Source organism: Phocoena phocoena, chromosome 19 (assembly GCF_963924675.1).
Source record: "Phocoena phocoena chromosome 19, mPhoPho1.1, whole genome shotgun sequence".
Taxonomy (NCBI): Eukaryota; Metazoa; Chordata; class Mammalia; order Artiodactyla; family Phocoenidae; genus Phocoena; species Phocoena phocoena.
The window spans coordinates 9,334,760-9,357,585 of record NC_089237.1 but is presented as its reverse complement, the minus strand read 5'-3'; the positions used below and the strand labels follow the sequence as shown (position 1 = coordinate 9,357,585).

Here is a 22,826-nt window from a genome sequence, read left to right as displayed (position 1 = left end):
TCTTCGTTGTCTTTTGTCTCCCTCCCCTCTCCCCACCGTCAGTTCTCACTTCCTGCCACCAGACAAAGTAGACTTTAAAACAAAGTCTACAACAGTAGACAAAGAAGGGCATTATATATGATAAAGGGATCAATACAAGAAGACAATATAACGTTCATTAAACATATATGCACCTAATATAGAAGCACCTAAACGTATAAGGCAAATATTAACAGATGTAAAGGGAGAAACTGACAATAACACAACTAATAGCAGGGGACTTTAACACCCCTTTAGATCAATGGACAGATCATCCAGAAAATCAATGAGGAAACAGCAGTCTCAAGTGACACGTCAGGTCAGTTGGACTTAATAGATAACTAGAGCACATTCCATCCAAAAGCAGAAGAATACACACTCTTTTCAACGTTCACCAGGATGGATCACGTGCTAGGCCACAAAACAAGACTTGACAGATTTAAGAGTACAGAAATTATATCAAGCATTTTTTTCCAACCACAACAGTATAAAACTAGAAAGCAATTCTAGGAAGAAAAACGGGAAAAATACAAACACTCGGAGACTAAACAACATGCTACCAAAAAAAGACCCAATGGGTTACTGAAGAAATCAAAAAGGAAATCAGAAAATACTTCGAGACAAACAAAAATAAAAATACAACTTTCCAACATCTATGGGATGCAGCAAAACCAGTTCTAAGAGGGAAGTTCGTAGCGATACAGGCCTATCTCAAAACAACCTAACCCACCATCTAGGAATTAATTGGAATTAGAAAATGAAGAACAAACAAAGCCCCAGTCGGCAGAAGAGGGACAACTTGCTCAGCAGCCAAGACACCCCGACTTCCAAAGGTGAGCCTGTCCGCAGGCACTGCGCCCCAGGGCTGCACAGGCCAGGGCACAGGCGACAGGCGCACGCGCGCGCCAGCAGGGCAGGGACCAGAGGTGGCCCGCCTCATCCGGCCTCATTCTGTGAGCTCCTGCTGCCCTGGGCCAGGCCCCCATCTGACGGACCCAGGTAATGGGTGCAGACAAAATGAGACGATGAACTGGGAAACCAGGGGTACAGGAAGGCAGCTAGCAGGGCCCACAGACTCCAGCGGGGGCCCATAGGCTGGCACCTCGGTGTTTTCTAGCTTCAAAGCAGAGTGAAGCAAGCACCACGCCACCGCCCCACACACACACCTGGCCTCCTCCTAAGTTCAACTTGATGCCGAAGTAGTTTTGTGAAAACTTTTCTCCAAGTATTCACCCAATCCATGGGTGAAGAGGAGGTCCTAGAAGCCCTAACTCCGAGGCCAATAATTTACAACAATCCTGGGGCCTGATGGGGCTAAGAGGGAGACGGAAAAACGCCCCTCAAATCCTCCCTCCCTGGGGCCTAGAGAATCCACCCCTTTGGAAGGCAGGAGTCCTGCCCCCAGAACCTGGCCACCGGGCAACCACCTCTGTCGGCCAGGAGGGGTCACTATAGCCCTTCGTGTCCAGGCTGGAGGGCCAGGAGAGCCACCACTCTGACTGGAGGACATAAAACTGCCAGTGGCCACCAGGCAACTCATTTTAATCCCTGGTGATAACCACAAAATGGGGAGATTTTCCAGTTTTGCCTTTAGAGCCTGAAATAAAACATTTATTCCACACTCTACACACTGTGGGTAGATGACAAAATTCTCTTCAAACTTTGCGAGAGATGATTCACCTTGCTTGGAGTTGCAGAGCCTGGGACAAAAGCTATGCTGCGTCTGAAGGTGCCGTGAAGCCCGCAGCAGTCCTGGTGGGTGGAAGGGTAGGAGGCCTGGCTGGAGCGAGCGCCGGGGGGGGGGGGGAGAAGGGAGGGCCCCGCCCAGGACCATCCCAAAGGCAACCGGCAGAGACAAGGCAGAGACAAAGCGGGCAGCTCGCAAAGGGGGCAGCCACAGATTGCTCAAGCCCGGCAGTGGCACAATGCTCGCTCTGGCCCCACAGCATCTGCAGGAATGCAAACGCTGTTTACCGAAAGCCTCTCTCCAAACAGAAACCCAGTGCCCGGCACAGGCACATTCTTTTGGCTTCCCTCCTCTCACTGTCCCACAGGACAATTTAATAACTGGTTTGGAGGCAAACAGTGTTAACTGATGGGCCACTGCCCCCAGGCAGTGTGGTGTGGCCACTGCTCCACCCAACTCCCCACCACAAAAGCCTGCAGATCTGCCCAGGCCCAGGGGAGGGGCTGACGAGGTGCTCCCGGCACCGGCGCCCCACGCACACAGCAAGATGGCGCGGGCTAGGCCAGCCACGGCCTCCCAAGACCCACGGACGCACGCGACCATCGGAGCCGCCAGCCCTTTGGAGGGAGACACGTGAAGCTGCCTCCAGAGCAGGTGGGCAGGGACGGAATCCCGTCTGCTGCCCCCAGCCCCAAGGATGAGCTGCCATGCCCTGGGGCTGCAAGGCCTTCTCTCTGGGCAAGGTTCAAGCACCTGAAGGTCTGGGGACGGGGCAGGGAGGTTCTGAAACCTGCTCTGGGGGAGGCGCAGGAGCACACGGGTAGATATCAGAAGAAACACAGGTCCAAGAGTCAAAAGTGGCTGCTGGGGGAAGGAAGGGCAGCTGCATCTTGCTGGCCTTTCGGTATTATTTTACTCTCTAAATTCGCATGTTATTTGAATGAAATTTAAAGTAATTAAAATGCTGAGAAAAAAATGAAACAAATAAAATTTTTTAAAGTGAGGCTGAAAAGAGAACCATGGTACCAGGCCGCAGGGTACGCAGGCCGCACACAGTGCCAACGCGGACGACGCTCGGCCGCTCAACCCTTTATCCTTGTCCTCCCGCCTCCTCTCTCCCTTCCCCACAGGCCAAAGGCCCAACCATTCCCATCCCCCCAACCCCCTAGCGTGGGCTGGACCAGCAAAGTCCGGCCCAGAACATCCCACCCAGGAGACTGACCCCATCTGGGGCCACACGGCGGGGAGGTCAGGGTCTAAAGGGATCTGAAACACACAGGGTGACTCAGGAGAGACCCCACCTCCGACGGCAGCTGCACCCTGGCCGGCCTCCCGGCGTCCGAACAGCCAAGGGGCAGCTCAGGTGAGGCCTCGTCTCCTCCTCCCGCGGGACACGGCCAGAGGCCCGGGGAAGGCTCCTGGGCGGGCAGGGCACGTCCTGCTACCAGCTGCCAGCACGGCAGCATCTCACCTCCGCAAGCGCACGTCACAGAAACGTCAGGGAGATGAGGCAGCAGCCCCCGGGCCTCTCATGCTGGCAGCTGCAGCGGCCCAGGGCCGCAAGCCAGGACGCTCCCGACCAAGAGCGCTGCCCCTCCGCTCCCACTGCCTTCGGAACGGCATGCTCAGCGGCGAGGAGGGGGCGCAGAATCTACCTCTGTACCCGGTGGCCACCAGGCCCTCACCCCAGGGCCGCCTCCGGCCCCCGGGGACGGGAGAGCATTAGTGGGCCCCACAATGCCGACCGCACCACAGCCCCAGGACGTGGCTGAAGGTAAGAGGGCTGCCCCACTTAGCACCAGGCTTCCAAAACCTCCACAACCACCCACGAGCCCAGACATACACCCCTGGACATGTAACCGAGAAAGGACGAAAGGGCCCTGGAGTCCCTGCGAGAGGCCCCGGGGACCCCCGCTGGCGGGTGCCCCCTGTCCCTCTAGTGACCCCCTGGGAAACCGCACTGGGCCGGCCTGGTAGTCAGTACCTGCGGTCCTCAGAAGAAGTTCTTAATCAGCGGAGTCACCATCTTCACCCACAGCTTCACCTGCCGGCTCGGCTGCTCAAAGGTGGCAGAGGACACCGCACCAGACCTCAGGTAGAGCTGCGCCTGCTCCTGGGGAAAAGGGGCAGACAGGGGTTAGGGGTCGGCTCCAGCACCGGTGACGCGGCCCGCCGGCCCAGGGGCTCCGTGGGGGCCCCAGCGCAGGTCGTCCCTGTACACATTCCTTAGAAAACCCGAGAAGCCAGTGTGCTTCAATTTTTAAGACCAAGCAAGACGTGTGTGGAACAGGCAATTTAGAGTTGAAGAAATACAGCTGGTGGAAAAAATATTTAAAAGTTCGTCCTCACTAAATGAGGTAGTGCCAATTAAAATAATGAGATTTTCTTTAAATGAGACGGTTTTTTCTTCTCTCAAACTAGCAAAAAGTTGTTTTGCAACATCATCGCCCTCTGCTGACGAAGGCCGAGGGAACAGGCACTCCCGGACGTGCTGATGGAATGAATGGAAAGGGGGCTCGGACCATCTGTCTGTAGAGCAATTTGGCAATAAGTACCAAAAGCCTTATAAAGCTCCACCTGCAAGAGTTTATCCCGGGAAAATAACTGTGCACTAAGATCACACCAACATTTATGACAGAGAGAACCTGGAAACCCCCTAAATGTCCACCAACCAGCTAATTAAATATAATAAACCCATATGACAAATCAGCATTCACCATAAGGTAATCACACTCTAGGAAAACATTTACTTAAGAATACGGGAATGTGCGCAAATATATTCAGTGAAAGACGCTGGATATGAGTTAACATACACAATATAATCCTACTTTCGTTAAGAAGAAAAACACAAGTTACTCGTCTCCACACGCACACAGAACAAGACAGACAAGGAGCAATCGAAACGATTTCAGTGACTCTCTCTGGATGAAAGGTTTAGCGTCTTGTAACTTTTCTCGATTCTTACAATGAACGACTCTTACATATTTAAAAACAAGTTAAAAAAACACTGATAGAAGCCTCATCTTAAATTGTGTTTAGAATCTTTGAGAGGAAAAACTGCCTCTTTTTAAAACATTACACCCTACTAGTGCTGTGCTTCCTTAATAAGGTATCGAAGCTTTCAAAGGGCAAAAGGCAGCAGTCAGGGGATGTGATTCTGTTTCCACCACCAGGAGTGGTGACATCCCTCTCTGAACCTTCTGTCCCTTTAATCTATAAAATACTGACTTAACCCACACTATGGAGAGGATCCACCAACGCTGGCTTTGCAAACACCCTGTCCACTGCGGGACCAGGAGCCCCAAGGGGACAGTGGATGCCACCGCACCACCCCACTGGGAGCTGGACGCTCTCTTCTCCGGGGGCAGGAACGGAAGCCACGTCCCTGGCAAACTCCTCTGACCCAGTGAGGACAGGGGATGAAGGACACCGCACCCTCCAGGACACTACAGAATTTGCCCACAGCTCTCCCCGGCACGGGCTGGGGCGATCTAGTGCCCGACTTCACATCTTCCTGCACATTTTTTGCGCTCATTCCCTTGTGAGTGGGCGCTCCCAGGGCCGGGGTCCCTGGCGCTTCAGGTCCGAGCAGACTTTGCCGGCCGCCCGCTGACCGTGGCTGGATGGGCCTCGTGGAGGAGCCAGCCTCGGTCTCGGGGGGCTGCTTTGCAGAAGTTTCCACAGACCCGGCTCCAGCTTTATGTTTTCCAATGAATACACAGCCAAGATTTCAATTAAATTACCAGAAACACTTAAGTCTCCTCACAGACTCCACACGGGGATGGAGAAGGAAGTCAGCTGGTCGAGGTTACAATGCTGTTCAAGGGAGTCTTTCTTAGGTCACAAGTGGTAAACCGTGTCCTCTGAACAAAACCAGGAAGCTTTCCGTTTTTATTGTACGTACTAAGTGAAGGGAGGGACTTCGGATTCGGATAAAAATATCTCCCCACTCTGGTGCCCAGTGTGACATGAACAGGGCCCTTCCCTGGGTCCCCAGGAGGACTCCAGAGGCAGCTTCTGAGAGCAGGGACCCAGGCAGCCGGGGTTTCAGGGACTTTCTGGGCTCGGGGAAGGTTGTGTGGCTGGGCAGTCCCAGCATCGGGCATCGTATGGGCTTCTCCAGAGGGTGGCTGCAGTCCCAGTATTTAATAGGTGGAGTTATCCAGAAATGCATTTTTGCATTTCAAAGGCACAGAAATCAACGTGCCTCTAAATAACGGAAGGGCTGCAGTGGCATGAACTGTCACCCTCCCACCATCAAAAGCCGCTGGGATTCAGGTTTGGGAAGAAAAACAAAATATCCCAAATATGTCATTTGGGAAAGCAGCTCCTGACCACAACCGGCCTAGCTTTTCTCAGATCCAGGATGTGGGTTCAGTCCCCTTACTCAGGAAGTGGGGGAGAGCGGCCAGCACCGGGACCCTGGGCAGAGACTTGCTCCCCCAAATCAGCCCAGACCCACAGAGACCTGGTCCTCGCCAGAGGCCACGTTCACACTGACCACTCGCTACCGTCTGAGGAAACCCAGCTCTCAGCAACCGAGGCAAAAGTCCAGGAGACCCCACTGTTCCTCTCAACCCAGCCCGCTCTGAGGCCGGCCGGCCCCTACTGGAACCTCCTCGGTCATTTGCTGGAAGCCTCACCATAGCATCTGTGATCTGCTGAGCAGATGAGATTCTCCCGCTGGCCACCCAGAGCCCGACCGCTGCCACTTCCTCTCAGCCCTGGTCGTGAAGCCCTTCCCAGCACCAAGGCCCCACTCAGTCACTGACAAGATTCCCAGATTGCAGGAGGCAGATCCCGGGGAACAAGGCAGTTACCATTTCCTCGTCCATCAACAAAGGCTCCAACAATTTCGCAACAGTCGTTCCCAAACACAAGAATAAAAGCTTAACTCAGTCTACACGCTTCTGAGGGCTGGCCTACAGCAGTGTTATCTACATTCCCATGACTCAGGAGGGAAGCTGGCACCTTCCCTGGAAAGGCTTTGCTGTCAAGGTCACAAATTTGTGAGCCCAAAGGATCATCTAGGTTTCACATACACAGGTGCTGTGCTCGCATTCTCCAAAGTTCATCAGCACTGCTGCAGGTGCTCAAATGCGAAGATTCACACAGAAGCACTAACTTTCAGCTATTCTCAACTTCAAACAGAAAGACCGTCACGAAAGGAGGCCGAGACCGCTGCCCCTTTGGGAGTCACTGCCACGTTCCTGTCCCAGGGAGCAAAGGGCACTCTCCCCTGCCCCGGCTCCCCAACCTGACCGTGGGTCTCCAGCAGCCGGCAGCAAGGGCTCAGGGTGCCGTCCCCCGTGACTCTCCAGCCTCACCTCAGAAGAAAGGGCCGCTCTCCCGTGAGCTGTGCTGGGAAGTCTCTTCCCAGGGGAGCGGGAGGTCCTCAGTGGGCCACATAACACGCCCACCGAGCCAGACAAAGCAAGTTCGGTTCTCTCTCAGGCTCTAGGTCCCCGCTCTCAAGAAAAATGCCTGCCTTCCCCTCTCACAACTGTAAGGAAAGAAATCCTATTACAACTAGGAACGTGACAAAAACAACACAGAAATTCCAAGACACCTTGCAAACAGGGGCCTGCCTTGCCCAACCGCCATCCCCCGACACGGGCAGGAGGCGAGGCAGCCACGACCTTCCACTGCGTCCCGCCCACCACCGGCCCCCACAAACATGCTACAAGGGGCCCCTGCGCCTGGCCAGGCACACCTCTGAGCAGTCCCTCCACCATCTCCTCTGTCGGTCAATCCCCAACCAGATCATTACCGAGTGAAACAATCTGAACTAAAATAAACAGAATTCAAGCCCTCAGCACAGTGGGATCGTGCATGCTGACTCAAGGGCACAGACAGAAATCTGTGAACGGGACTGTCAGAGCGCTCGCAACGGCTTAGCTCCCCACCAACCATCTCTGTCTGCACGGGCGTCTAAGTTCATTCTATGGTTTGGCTCTTTTTTCCGGGTTCTCTGTCTCCACGTGCAGAGACTCTGGCTCCCTGCGTGCCCCTTCTGCCTGGGTGGCAACCCTGCCTCCTGCCTCTCCCTCCCCTGACTCTGAAGCACCTCCTGGGGAGGGTCTTCATCAGAAATGACCGAGGCCGCCTGAAGCTCTTCCCTAATGGACCCAGGTCCCGTGTAACCCTGGCTCCTTACCCCCTCTCATAGTTGATCCGCAGTCTCAGGAGAGGTTGGGAACCAGCGCTATATTCACATGCCAGTGAGAACAGTGTTCTCTTCCCGTGCAGGGAAAGAAAATGTCCTCCAGGATGTAAGGAGTTGGGGGGGATCCCCTGCAGGGCAAAAGCGGGGCCCGGGCTGGAGGCAGAAGGGCCCGGGCTTCGCAGGACAGCCCCGCGGCAGGTGTCCCTCAGGACCGGCCACCAGGACACGCGAGAGGACCCCGGTTCTTTCCTACTCTGCTCAGCCCCCGGCAGGAGACGACAGCAGAGGCAGCCCTCGGGGACCTGGCACCCAGCTATGCCCCCCCCGCAACCCCCGGGGAGGTCCCACCTACCCCAACCAACCTGGTGAAGCTGCTGCTGCAGGGCCCGGCTCTCTGTCACAATGGCGATCTGGGCCTCCAGGTCCCGGTGAACTGACCTGTACCCAAAATTAGGAGAGCCAATCAACGTGAGACAGGGCAGGCTGCTCCCTGCCAGGTACAGCCAGAGGCCTGCAGGGAAAAGGAAACGTGCAGACAGGAAGTGAGCACAGCAGCTGCCACAGCCTCTCCAGTCGCGCTCCAACCTAAGAGGAAAGCAGCCCCCCACGGGGTTTGCGTGAACAAGACACCGAGGGGACGGGCTAAGCAGGGGCCACGTCTGCCCAGCCCAGGGTGCTGCCAGGAGGCGCAGGGACCGCAGCGTCTGCAGGGCAGCCCGGCACTAGGGACACTCACTGGGACAGCTCCCCTTTCTGCCGCATGGCACGCTGTGGCCTCTTTTCCCGACAAGGCGAGAAGTGGGTTCTTAAAAGGACCCTGGTGATGCCAGTGCTCAGGCTCTGTTCTCACCCCCACCCACCCCGCGATGCTACCAGAGCCCCTCCCAGAGAGCGCAGGACCTCTAATCCCCGCTCTCCGAACTGCCTCAGCCGCGTCCTGGCCACCATCCAGCCTCCCCTGTCCTTCCGCAGGCCCGGTGGGAAAGCGGCCCAGCAGAGCTCAGGTCACACCTGATTCTCAGGAAAGAAGCCAGCTGACCCGTGGGCTCGGGAACAGAGATGCTTTCACCCAAGCCAGCAGACATGGGGCGGTTACGGGCATGACGAAGGACTGGGTTTAAGAGCGGGTTACTTGGCAAAGCAGGCCGTAAGCAGCCTGTGGGGTGGAGGGCATCTGTCCTTCCTCCTAGAACTGGCGTGAGGACGCCCCCACCAAAACCCTTGCAAGAGCAGAGGGCAGAGAAGCGAGGGGACTGGTCCAGCTCCCACCTCCTCCCAGAGGATCGCTCCGTGGGCCCCTGAGTCAGAGCTCTCGATGTCTGGGCTCCTATGGGATTCTGTCCCAAATCTCTTAAGGTGGAGCCTGGGTCTGACCGAGCTATTAAGGGTCCCTGCAAGGGGAGGAGCAGCCCAGCACGGGCCCTTTAAGAGGGTTTTGGGGCGGGGGACAGCCGATAGAGCCCCAGCCTGAAAAGAAGGCTCAGGTTACTCCACGCTGCATCCACCTGCTGCATCTACCTGAAGACGAGCTGGGCCCTGCCTCCCCAGGGCCACTCGACTCTCCCTCGCTCAGACTGCTGACTGCGAAGCCCACCGGGGCACCAGAAATGAGCCTGCTGGGGGCTCGGGGCTTTAGGCCAGACAGACGAGAGGTCACGAGAGGCCGGCGCACGAGAGAACCTGGGAGGCCCTGTCCGTTTCAGTCCCAACCCAGAGAACACTGCTTCCCCCTTTTTTGCTAGAAAATGAGCCAGTTAATACCACAGACAGGAAAATGCAGGGCTCGGTGTGAGCAGCCATGTGGTAGTGGCTCCTGCCTTGCCCGCCACCCTCCCCCAGCCCTGGGAACTCGCCATCTCTGACAACACCACGGCGACATCTCTGTAATGAAGATGGTGGATTCTCTCAGAATCCTACATGTCACCTGAAACATGGCAGGCAGGTCCTCTGCTTTGCACCCCATTCCACCCCCTCTGAGTTCCAGGCCCCATCAGGACTACTTCTTCTAAAAAGACTATTCCCCAAACCTAACCTCTCAAGGACATCTGCTGCCCAGACTTCCTTCCTCCTACGGCGAGCCCAGGCTTGCATCTGGCCTCTTCTATCTTTCCCTCCACGCTGCACCAAGAGCGCCCAGGCCAGGACACCCAGTGTGGCCACGTCAGTCCCAGGCTCCTCTGCAGGCCACCCTGCACAGGGCTGGCCTCCTCGCACCCTCCCACCACCACGGGTCTCTCCCCTGCCAACGTGAGCCTTTCAAAGGGCACACAGGCACGCAGAAGCAACACAAGCAAATCAACGGCATGTAACACACACCACACTCCTAAAATAGAAGGCCATTTCCTAATTCTCACTCAGAACAGGAGCATTTCCAAGAACGTCTTGGGTAAGAGATGACGGCTCTCTGCTGCCTGTTCCTGTAACATGCCTGCCACCCCCCAACACACACACACGCAGGGGCCACATCAAAGCCACTGGCTTGCCCGTGTGTATCGCTCGATCGACTGTAGCCTGGGCCGCTGCATGTAAGCAACCGTGTGGCTCATCTTAGCACGCGGCCAGACCACACGGGTGGGCAGGCTGGCCCTGGCACTCTGCTCCAGATGCCCAGGGAGGTCCGAGCGCCCTCCTCTGCAGTAAAGACCCTCCATCTGCACTAGGCTCAGCCGCCCCGCCCCAGCCCTCCATAAGCGCAGGGCTGGGTGAGATCTCCAACTGTCGTTACTGTTCCAACTCTTCTTTTATTCAACGTATTTTATTATTTCATATTTTTTTGGCTGCACCACACGGCTTGCAGGATCTTAGCTCCCCAACCAGGGATCAAACCCATGCCCCCTGCAGTGGCAGCTCAGAGTCCTAACCATTGGACTACCGGGGAATTCCCTGTTCCAACTCTTCTGATGCCAAGATTGGCCCCTTAAAGACATTGGGTCTGCTTTGTGCTACCTGTCCAGTTGGCTTGCCCAAGCCTACTCAGAGAAGGGACAGGTGAGAGCCAGGACTAGGGACGCCCAACACCCACATGGGTGACGTGGGATTAGGCTGGTGTAAGTCACTTGCACCATGACCCTGTGTCCCTCCAAGGCTCCCAGACCACAGGGTCTGGCAGAGAAGGTGGGAAGGGCCTGGTCTTACATGTACTTATTTGTAAAATCCGCCTAAGGGCTTCCCTGGTGGCGCAGTGGTTGAGAGTCCGCCTGCCGATGCAGGGGACACGGGTTCGTGCCCCGGTCCGGGCAGATCCCACATGCCACGGAGCGGCTGGGCCCGTGAGCCATGGCCACTGAGCCTGCGCGTCCGAAGCCTGTGCTCCGCAATGGGAGAGGCCACAACAGTGAGAGGCCTGCGTACAGAAAAAAAAAAAAAAAAAAATCTGCCTAACCGCAGACCGCTCCCTCTCAAGGCAACCTATGGGTCAGCCATCAGAGGCAGGGAGCCCATCTCAGCCCGGCCCGCAGCTCCCCAGTATGGACCACTGCTTCTCAACCTGTTTTCATTCCTGATCCCTGAAGGAGCTTTTTAGCCCTGCTGAAGACTTTTTCAGCACCCCCCCCAAGAACCAGTCTCTGCTCCGTGGGGCAGCATCAACCCTGTTGGTTGTGTATGACATACACCTATTTCTTCTCTCTTCTCTCTTCCCTTCCACCTCTGCCTCCCTCAGCTTCTTTCCTCTCTGGCCCAGGGTGGACTTCAGGCGAGTGCTTGGATTAAAGAGGCAGCGCTTTTTTACCTACTGACCACTTTGGTGAGGCCTGCAATCACTCAACCAACTTTCCCCGTAGACTCATTTGCACAGTCTTTCTCCATCAAAAAGAAAATAAAGACCATAAATGGCGAGACGGCCACCCTCTGGCGTGCCGTGATGGGCGGGGGTCAGCGCAGCGTGGGCAGTGCCGTGATGGGCGGGGGTCAGCGCAGCGTGGGCAGTGCCGTGATGGGCGGGGTCGGCGCAGCGTGGGAAGCCAGAGGGGGATGCCACGCGGTGCCACCAGCAGCTTCACGTGATGCCCACAGCCTCAGAGAGCCCGGGACAGGGGGGCCGCTACGAAAAGAGTCCTTCTAGATTGAAGATCACCAAGTCAGGAGTTTTTAGCTATTGGTCTGTGCCCTGAAGACAACTGGGAAATTCTCAATCGGGGAGGGGAGGCCCTCCCAAGAGGCCCTTTGGAGCTCCCCTCCCACCAGACACACAATGCCACTCAGGATGTCAGGGCGAATACACACAAAGGGTGAGACTGCCGGGCAGGGACTCACTGTCGGGAAACACAGCACTTCCCAGCCCAGCCATAAACCTGTTATCAAGCCCCAAGTCCTCATCTCAGGGCCCGACCTTTGGGCCCAACACCTCCAGCATTCCCGGAACCGGTGGATCAGGGAGAGACTCTGCAGCAGCAAGGATGGCACAGGAGGGGAGAAAGTGCCTTTGCGGGTGGCGGGGGGGAAACACTGAACTTCAGCACCGGGGACAGCAGGTCTCACCACAAAGGGAGCGTGCCGTGGGTACAGGGATGACTGGACTTGGAGGCCAACAACTTCCACTGCCTCCCAGCTCTGCAATGAGACATCCTGCCCCACGCCCTGGCCTCCTCTGAGGGAGAGAGACACCTGTTTCCGCTCTGCTCGCGCCGACGGTCCTTCACAGTCCCAGCATCGTGCTGAAGGGTAAACCAGAGAGCCCCAGGCTGCCCGCAGCCCTGGCTCACCCTGGCCTCCAAGCCCCTTCCAACCTCAGTGCCCATCCTCCACTCTGACCACCCTGGCCCAGGGGGTGTCCTTCAAGCCTAGTGTAGTCTCGGGGCTCCACGCTTCTGTTCCCTCTGCCCGGACCTCTCCTGCCCGGGGGTCTCTGCTCAGTGTCACCTCCTCAGAGAGGCCCTCCCTGATCCCCATCTAACAGACCGCCATCAACCTGGAGCCCCCTCCTGCTCTGGTCTTCTTCAAAGCTCTTTCCACGACCTGACATTGTATTTGGATAGATTCATCCACTTCTTATCTGCTTCCCAGTAACCCACACCTCACGAGGGCAGGGAGTTGGTCTAGTCCCCAGTGATGTATCCCCAATGCCCTGAATGCTGCCTGGCACACAGCAGGCCCTCAATAAATACTTGTTTGAACAAAATAAATAAAATGCGGATAAAAACACCTCTTCCAGGGCTTCCCTGGTGGCGCAGTGGTTGAGTCCGCCTGCCGATGTAGGGGACACCGGTTCGTGCCCTGGTCCAGGAAGATCCCACATGCCGCGGAGCGGCTGGGCCCGTGAGCCATGGCCGCTGAGCCTGCGCGTCCGGAGCCTGTGCTCCGCAACGGGAGAGGCCACAGCAGTGAGAGGCCCGCGTACCGCAAAAAAAAAAAAAAAAACATAAAAAACCACTTCTTCCAACAAATGTTTAAGTATATAAAAAGGCCTTGAGGTTCTACAGCAGGAGCACATGAACATTTCAGGTTAGAGACCTTCTTTGAGGATCTCTCCAGGAAAAACTCAAAATTATGCACCCCTCCCTCTCCTCCCCACACAATATTCTGCAGTAAGTTTCCGAGGGTTCTCAGACCCCTGTGAAAACAAGAGGGGACAGAAGACATCACAGTCCTAACCTCAGATGAATGAATGAGTATCACCTACTCTGAGGCCAGAACAGAACCAAAACACTCCAAGAGGCCTGGAGGCTGGTGCCTGCTCAGTCCAAGGTGAGCGGCACTGCCCCAGGCACACCCCCATCCCCAGGTGAGAACTGCCTCACGTGTGCCCCACAAATAGGGTGGAGCTGCCCTGGTTCTCACTACAAGTTCACCTTCGGGCGCCATGCCAAGTGGCCTATCGGGAAAGCAGTAAAAATAGTGACAATTCTCACAATCATTAACAGATTCCTCTGTCAGCAGGAGCCAGAAATCTCTTAATCCAGTGGCCCTGCCCCGCCCTCGCCACACACATCGTGCTGTTAATGCTGGAATATTGCATCCACACGAAATCAAAGTCGACATCTTAACAGCAGGCAGAGCCCACGTCCCCCAGCGTGGATGTGGCCCTCGCTCTCACAGCAAGAAATCCCATGGTGGTGCGCACACCACCTCTCAGCCCCTCCTCCCACGGAGCAGGAAGCTAAGAAGATGCGAGAACTAGGTTTGACACACTTCATACTCACTCAGACTCCCCTGAAGTTGCTGCCTCTCCAAGACCTGAAGAGGTTAGCTCATTGGCACAAGGTAGACAGAGCACGCACAACCTCTGACAATGCCATCCTGCTCCTGGTCCCCTGTACCCTACTCTCAACCAGGACCAAGTTTAAAAGGGGAACCCCTGGAAGCAACTGAGGTGTTGTTCAGTAGGCGAGAGGATAAACCGTGGTCCATCCGTACAATGATATACATTCAGCGCTAAAAAGAAATGACCTATCAAGCCATGAATAGACGTGGAGGAAACTTCAATGCATGGTAAGTGAAAGAGGCCTGTCTGAAAAGGCTTCAGGCTGTTATGATTCCAACTATATAATATTCTGGAAACGGCAAAACTATGGAGACAATAAAAAAAATCTATGATTGCCCAGGGCGGAGGCCAGGGGTGTGGGGGGGAGATAGGCAGAGCACAAGAACACAGAGCGGGGGGGCTCCCCTGGTGGCGCAGGGGTTAAGAACCCGCCTGCCAATGCAGGGGACACAGGTTCGAGCCCTGGTCCGGGAAGATCCCACATGCCGCAGAGCAACTAAGCCCGTGCACCACAACTACTGAGCCTGCGCTCTTAGAGCCTGCGTGCCACAACTACTGAGCCCACGGGCCACAACTACTGAAGCCCACGCACCTAGAGCCCGTGCTCCACAATGAGAGAAGCCACCGCAACGAGAAGCCCGCACGCAGCAACGAAGAGTAGCCCCCACTCGCCGCAACTAGAGAAAGCTCGTGCGCAGCAACAAAGACACAACACAGCCAAAAATAAACAAGTAAAATAATTAAAAAAAAAAAAAAGAGCACAGAGGGATTTTAGGGTAGCGAAACTACTCTGTACGTTTGTCCAAACCCACAGAACGTATACCACCAAGATGAACGCTGATGTAAACTGTGGACTCAGAGTGACAATCACGCGTCTCTGTGGGTTCATCAATTATAATAAATGTAGTGGGGGGGCTGTGCATGTGTTGGTGGGCAGGGAGAACACGGGAACTCTCTGTACCTTCCTCTCAGTTTTGCTGTGCACCTAACACTGATCTAAAAAAACTAACTCTTTAAATTCCAGCTGAGCTGGTGCTGCTCCCCATTAGGTCGGAATGCTCCCCCACTCCCAGAACCCTGTCCCACCTCACCCACCAGGTGAGGAACGAAGGCTGGGCAACAGGAAGCTGACAAACCACCAATCAGAAGAGCTGCCAACTGACGGATGTCAAAGGTGGACCCCTACCTCCCCACACCCCCAAAGCCCTCCTGAGGCCAAGCAGATGCTGGTAATAAGACTTCCGGGTTCAGTGTCGCCCTTCACTGAGCCATGGGGAGATCAGCAACAAAACTATAGGTGAGGAGGATGCCTCTCCTCGCCAGGGGCCCCAGCCCTCCGACGCCACACATGGCATCCCTGCCACGACCCCTGGGAGTCCACTCCTCGCCCATGAACTGCACGGTCACTTCACAGAAACTCAAACGCATGCATGTCGCCACTCCCTCCTGAGTACAACCCAAAGCCATCACCCCAGCTGACACGGAAGTTGAACCTGGTCCCTCCGCTTCTGCCAAAGGCAAATTTGGGCTGAGAACCAGGCTTTGAGACTCCCATCCTGGTAACCGGTCCAACACATCATGCTTACCCAGGGTAATAAAACTAACCAGATAAAAACTCCCAATAAAAACTAACCAGATGGGACCACGTTGCCAAAGGGGTCTCTAGTACATGCCTTTAAAGAGTGGAAGGTCCCTCTGGTTCTTTGAAGCAGCTCAACTTATTAAAATGGGATGTATATTCAAGTCTGCTAGGAAATCGACAGAGTAGCCAGTGAGGCGGCCTCTGCTCAGGCCACTGGGCAGAGCCAGCGCTGCTCCAGCCGAGCACGCACCCCTGGCTCCATGTTCCTGGCGACACTCGGTGAGCAGAAAACAAGAGAGTACACCCCAGCCCTCGGGGCCTCCCGTCGCCAGACTACACTGCTATCCACTAGCACCCGTGGACCGGTGTGGCCGGTGTGCACGAGAAGGCTGTTTCTCCCCACCTCGCCTGCCAGCGTCCACAGGCCTGGACCGAGCGGAGCTTTCCTGCATCGCCTCGCACGTGGCCGCCAGCAGGTCCAACACAGTCAGGGCCCAGAGCCTCAGGGTGCCTGACTCCCAGAGGCATGCGGCGCTGACAGCGCTCTCGGAGGGCAAGGGTCTGGAAGCGGGAACACGGTGCCCCTGTTCCCCCCGTCACCCAAGGGCTTCTGGGAGCAGGAGCCCGGGGAAGGGAACTGTAGTATAGGCCACTCAGCCATGGGGAAGAATTTTCCGGGGCCCAAATGCACACCGCTTGCACCCAGCACGGCCCCTGCACAGGGCAGGCAATCAGTAGATGGTCCACCACTCCACAGTCCAAATCCAGCGCCACCTGCGCTGCCAGCTCCTCGTCCTAGGTTGCTTTGGGGGAAATGGCCATCAAGAGATGAGCCAGAAAGGGGGGCTGACGTAAGAGTCCCCACTATCGAGAACAGCCACTAGGCAGGGAAGGGCCTGGCCTCTCATTTCAGCGCTGAGTGATCTGACCTTTGGCTCCTGCTGTTAGGGTGAGGTGTCTTCGCGCAGAAGCCCCTCTCCACGTGCCCCGTCGTGCTCTCCCCCTCCCTCTCTACTGCACACACCCTGGGATTCCTGGCCTTCCCCACTAAGCCAGCTGCCAGGTGGCAGGGCTCCACCCGCAACAGGGCGTGTGGCAGGAGGGAGCGGCTGGAGCACGCCAGTCCGGGAAAAGGCGAGACACACTGGAAAAGCCGGTTGGGTGTTTCTGTTTCAACGGTAACTGGGGAGTCACTGCACGTTTATCAGTGCAGCTTCATGGAAATAACCCATAGCACACTCAGAACTGACGGGCCAGGCTACGCTGGGGGCCCCGAAGTGACAAGGGACCCCCTGCACCGACCCAGCCACAGGGCAGACGAGGAGCGAGCACGCTCAACGTGCCTCTGCACAGCTCGCCAGGCACACAGGTCCCCTCAGAGCTCAAAGCTCCTCCCACTATCCAGCTCTCTGTCTCCACTACCCCACCCCAGGCACCACTGTTCTTCTCAGAAGTAACAGAGCCAATCCTAAAATACCTTCCACACCCCCGTGGGCTGGCCTGCCTGCCCGGAGACACCTAATCACCGGCCGGGCTTAGCCCATGACACATCCAGGATCGGTACAATGGCAGAGCTCACTTCCCACACCAGACAGTGCCACCTGCCTGAGCAGGCACGCAGGCCTCACGGTAGCAAGTGGGAACCACCCAATCCCAGAGGGCTGGACCCAGGAGGCCTAGGGTGGCCTGGGGGGGTTTCCTAGTATACCTCCAGATGGAAACCAATGGTTTAAGAAAACAAGAGTCCAACCTGAGGGTTCAAAGTGACCTCAAGTCTAAACAACATAGATGAGTGGCTGTGACAACACCATCCCCCTCCCGCCTCGCTCAGGCTCTCCAGAAGCCCCCAGGACTAGCGCAGGAGCAAAACGGGTCTCTGAACCAACAGCAAGAATTCAGGAGAGCCAGGCACTTCAGTCGGGGCTTGGGGTCCCCACGCTGTCCACTATTCCTTTAGACACAGGACTAACCGAGCTGGCCATGGGGTCTCCCGGAAGACAGAAAGGAGCAGTCACACTCGAGAGGCAGATGCCCTCGGCATGGAGAAGGCACAGGGTTCTAAACCCGTTTGTTCACATCGTGGCTCCCCCCTGGGATTGTGCCACACGTGGGCTGCTCCACGGATGCACATAACTGTACAAGAGAGGCCATTACAATATGCAGTTCACACTCGAACCCACCCTGAGGCAGCCCGGTACATGTAAACATCCTAAGTAGACAGCCTTAGTTTTCTCAGCTATAAAAAAAAAAAAACCACGAAGGTTTGGCACATAGGGGAAAAAACAGGACTGGTGAGGAAGGGACTGAAAAAGAAGGCTGTTTGATGCCACACAAATGATCCCTAAGGAATCCTCTCTGTCCCCAAGAAGGGCAGGGCCAATGCAGGAGAACTCGGATGATCACAGAAAGACTAAAGCACGTGCCTTTTCACCTATCTGAGGGGAGAGGTTACGTGTATATTTTTTAGAACAGCCCCCAATGATCTGAGTTTATAAGTTGGGGAGAGATCTTGCGTAACGGAAATGCACATAAATGCGATGACTGGGATGCGCCCGCAGGGCTGTCATGAAGACAGACGGGGCGAGGGGCAGGGCTCCACCAGGCAGGCACCGGCACCACGGGCGCTAACAGGTGGGCCAACTGGTCCACCCCCTGCCTGTCCCACATGGGGGCTGTCCTCTGGCCAGCCGGCTGCCACATACCTTTGGCATGAAACGTCCAGCCCCTCCGCCAGTACTCCTGCAGCTGGACCCGCTCCTGCTGCCCCAGGCTGCACACCTCACTGTAGAACTGCCGCTCAATGTGCACGTAGGCGGCCGGGATGGCACCTGCCACCCCCTTGGCCCCAAAGAAGCCGTTCACCTCTGGCGAGGCCAGCAGGATCTGGTACTCGGCTCGCGTGCCCAAGACCAGGTCCATATAGGCCTGGGTCAGGTTGAAGTAGCCAGTGGTAAGGTAGACCTTAGCCCCTCGCTCGGCCTCTGTCAGCAGGGTCTCAGTGACAATCTCGTCGATCTGAATCTCAAAGGGCTTCATCTGGATCAATGGGTAAATCCAGGTGTCTGGGGCTGGCCCCTGGTCTCCAGCGGCTGCTGCATCTTCCCGGGTTAAGAGGGAGCTGCTGTGGAAGGTCTGGGCATGCAGCATCTGCTGGCGGGTCCTGGCTGAGTTGATCACATCCATAACCCTCTTATTGGCTGCCTTGCAATACGCAGCCTGGTCACCTAGAGGGAGACATGGTAAAGGGGAGTCAGGAGCAGAGAAGGGAGGCTCTGGACTCCATTCAGCACGGGAGACACACCACATGGCATGTGACAGGCAAGCACAGATGCCACAACTGATCCTTCACCAAACACGTCCCGATTGAGCACGAGACACCGGGCCCATGTGAGGCTCCTCTGTGGACAGAAATGCCCGGAAAAGGATCTTGCCACAAGAAGCCTGCACTCAGGGGGAAATGAAAAGGCCTCTACCAATCCACTTACGAAAAGTTCAAAAACAGGAAAGACTAGTTGAAGGTGGCAGTGGTCAGGATAGTGGGCACACTGGGGGTCACGCCTGGCTAGGGACCCGAGGGGGCTTCTGGGAGCCAACCCACTATGAACACGTACACAAGCTGCACACCCGTGACTAGTGGGCATGTTACACATCAGAAAGAACATGTGTCCGACAGAGACACGTTTAAGTACGACCAGAGAGCAGGAGAGCGAGCCACGAAGGGTCAGAGGTGAACAGGCAGGCTCTGGGCCTTGTTTTCACACGGACACCAGTGACGAGTGGCTGCGTGGACACAATGAAGGGAAAAGAAGTGAGTCTAAATTCTATCACTAGATGATAAGAGAGTTAATGAGCTAAAGCATCCAACTCAAGAAGTTAGGAGGAAAAACAACAGGAAAAGCCAAAAAATACAGTACAAGGAAGGACATTATATAAAGCAGAAATTAACAAAGAAAACAACAATATAAAAATAGGTAACTTCAACATTGTCAAAAGTTGATTCTCTGAAAAAACTGACAGAATAGCAAGCCTTGGGCAGGGCTGATCAACAAGAGAGAGACGGACAGCACGACTGTCCTGGTCACCGCTCACGCGCTCTGGGCTGGGAACAGGCGCACACGCCCGAGTGCCTTCCAGGGCTGGGCAACAGCCCAGAGAAGGAATGTTGCTTGCGGGGATCCCTCCTTACTGACGGCGGCCACCACGGGGGCCGCTCACTCACTGCTTCTCTCGAGCTGCCCTGGTCCCGAACACGGCTGTGCCCAGCCCCCCACACCCTCTGAGTGTGCTGACTCTCAATTCTTCCCCAAATGGGGGCCCTTTTTTCTGCATATTCACACCAGGCCTGTTAAGTTAGATCAGGGGTCAGCCAGTGTTTCCTGTACAGGCCAGACAGTAAATATTTCAGGCTCTGTGAGCCAGAGGGTAAAATTGAGAACACTGTGTAGGTACTCATATAATGAAAGAGAAAACAGACTTCCATAAATTTTTGTTGAAATTTAAAACATAATAGTAGTTATCATACTACTCTCTGGCACGTAGGCGTAGCGGCAGCAGGCAAGGCAGGCACACAGATCACGGGCTGGCTCCACAGTGCACAGATCCCCAGCCCCCGGGACAGGGTCCCCACCAGACATCCCCACTCAGATGCTTCCTTTCTGGCTCTTCTCCTCACATGGGCTAGGTTTAACCCGTTCCCCACATTGCTGACACGGTTGCAAATTCAGCAGCAGACCTCCTTAAAGGCCACCAGGAAGCCACGGCCACAAGAATCACAGGAATGCAAATAGCCCGGGAATGCTAGCTGCCAGGGTTTGCCTATTTCCAGTGAGCAGGACCGAGGACTCTCCCATTTCACGTTCCAGGCAGGAGGCCGCAGACCTCAATGGAGCCGAGAGCCACAGACCCTCTGTGCTCCAGAGTCACGGGAGGTGGCCCTGAGGGGGGTGGCCATCTAGCAGGCCGCTTCCTGTAAGTGCACGGCAGGCTCCCGGCTCACTCCCGCGGGCACCCAGACCCGAAGCCCACAATCCCACCTTCCCCGGTGGCTCCCTCACCCGCAGAGCATGACCGATAGCCAGTGAGTCACGTCTGTCTGGCTCCAAAGACAAAAGCAGAACAAGGCTCTGCCACCCAAACCTAAACCCGTGGCAAGGCCCCCAGAGGCGCGCCCTCCTCACCCCCACCACCCCCAGGCTCAGGAGGGCGAGGAGCCCGGGACCCTACCTTTGTAAGGATGCACCATCCCCTCCACCACCTGCACCGTGTCGTCCCCCTGCAACTGCAGGGACACGTCCCCCACCGCGTCTACCAGCTCCGTGAAGAAGTCCGCAATCTCAGGACAGTCCTGCAAGAATACGTAGCGGTCCTGCCGGTTGGTGAAGTAGGAGTCACTCAGGTTTGCGCTACAGGGAGGAAAGCAGCAGGTGAGGACTCAGGCGATAGGGTGCGACAGCAAGTGCTGGTGACCCCGGTCTCAGGGTCACCAGCAGGAGCAGGGGAGCAGCCAACTCGGATCAGGTGCACCAGCAGCCAATTAACAAACAGCTACTGACGGGCTTCCCTGGGGGCGCAGTGGTTAGGAATCCGCCCACCAATGCAGGGGACACAGGTTCCAGCCCTGGCCCGGGAGGATTCCCATATGCCACGGAGCAGCTAAGCCCGCGCACCACAACTACTGAGCCTGCGCTCTAGAGCCCGCGAGCCACAACTACTGAGCCCGCGTGCCACAACTACTGAAGCCCGTGCACCTAGAGCCCATGCTCCGCAATGAGAGAAGCCACTGTAATGAGAAGCCCGCGCACCGCGACAAAGAGTAGCCCCTGCTCGCTGCAACTAGAGACAGCCCGCACACAGCAACGAAGACCCTACACAGCCAAAAATAAATAAATAAATAAATAAAATAAAATAAAACAAACAGCTACTGAGCCTAGCCGCTCACGAGAGGCAGGCGAGAGTGACACTAAGGTGACACAGAGGAGTGACCGCAAGGCCGTCCCCTCACTGAGCTGACCACCAAGAGGAGATGCGGACACTTACAGAGCCAAGGACCACTCGGGCTTGGCCCCGGTGTCCCCTAAAGGGCCTGGATTCCCACCCGGCCCTGCCTGACAAAGTTATTTGTCCTCTCGGGCTTCTTGTGTACAAAGTGAGGGAAAGACCACGTGGGGTGACAGTGAGCATTAGCTGAGACAGTACACGAGGGGCTCACCCAGGAGCAAACACAGAGTAAGGGCTCAGTAAACCACGGCCAGCTATCAGTCGCCCTTCGTGGCTTCCAGCCTCCGTGGCAGACAGGACACCGGGAAGACGCCGGGAGGGCCAGGCAACCAGACTAAACACGTAGCAGCAGGCCCTCGAAGGCTCGCGGGGACGGACCTTCCCTTCTCTGCGTGCTGCTGGTCTCTGCCCTGGAGACCCCGACAGAAGGAAGCCAACTCACCCGCTCAGGACGACGCTGTTGTCGAAGAGGTACACCTTGATGTGCTGCAGGCCGATGGTCTCGTTGAAGCGCTCGGGGATGAGGAGCCGGAGGAGCCCACGGAGGTTAGGCGTGTGGAAGAGAGACACTCGGACCTGTTCTGGAAACCTCTGCAGGAGTGGGAGCAGCATCGTGCGAGAGTTTTTCCTTCCTGAAGACGTGGGCAAGCAGGAGAGCAAGGACGGCAGAGTCACACCAGGAAAAACACGCAGCCCGCCAGTGCAGCGCCACCTACCAAGGGCCTGCGCAGCCGTCCAAGTCAGACCGCCGGGGGCTGTTTTCAGCCAGAGGGGCTCCGGGACAGCTTCTACCTGGACACCCACCACATCTCGGGGCAGGACTGAGCGGCCCGTGTAGCGGACATCCACTCTTCCAGCCCCACAGCACCCTCTACCCACCTCATGGTAACTGCACCCAATCTCCTCCTGGGGGCACCACCCAGCCCCGCTCTCAGATTTCTGCTCTGGGTGAAGATGACTCTGTCCACCCCGGCTCTGGGAAGGCACGCAGGCCCAGGCTGGGCCGGTCAGCACGCTCAGGAGGCCCAGCACAGAGCCCGAGACAGGCCATGCAGGAGCTCCAGGCTGACCACGAGGGAAGCAGGTGCTCTTCCAGTGGACAAGACGTGGCAAGATGGGCCTGGGACTGCCAGAGGCTGCCGCAAGGAGCCAGAGAATGAAGCCAGCCTAAAGG

The 22,826-nt window shown here is 56.4% G+C and overlaps 1 protein-coding gene across 1 annotated transcript in view; it reads right to left on the bottom strand.

The window, feature by feature from the left end:
• The window catches only part of PGS1 (phosphatidylglycerophosphate synthase 1), a 38,344-nt gene that overhangs the window by 1,129 nt on the left and 14,389 nt on the right, over positions 1-22,826 (bottom strand). Inside the window, exons 5-9 of the mRNA XM_065896571.1 lie at positions 22,095-22,284; positions 20,879-21,057; positions 18,358-18,879; positions 8,234-8,382; positions 3,690-3,818 (exon numbers count right to left, since the gene is read on the bottom strand). Of these exons, the coding sequence (XP_065752643.1) occupies positions 3,699-3,818; positions 8,234-8,382; positions 18,358-18,879; positions 20,879-21,057; positions 22,095-22,284 (1,160 nt within the window). The 3' untranslated portion in view covers positions 3,690-3,698. The remainder of the gene's footprint in view (positions 1-3,689; positions 3,819-8,233; positions 8,383-18,357; positions 18,880-20,878; positions 21,058-22,094; positions 22,285-22,826) is intronic.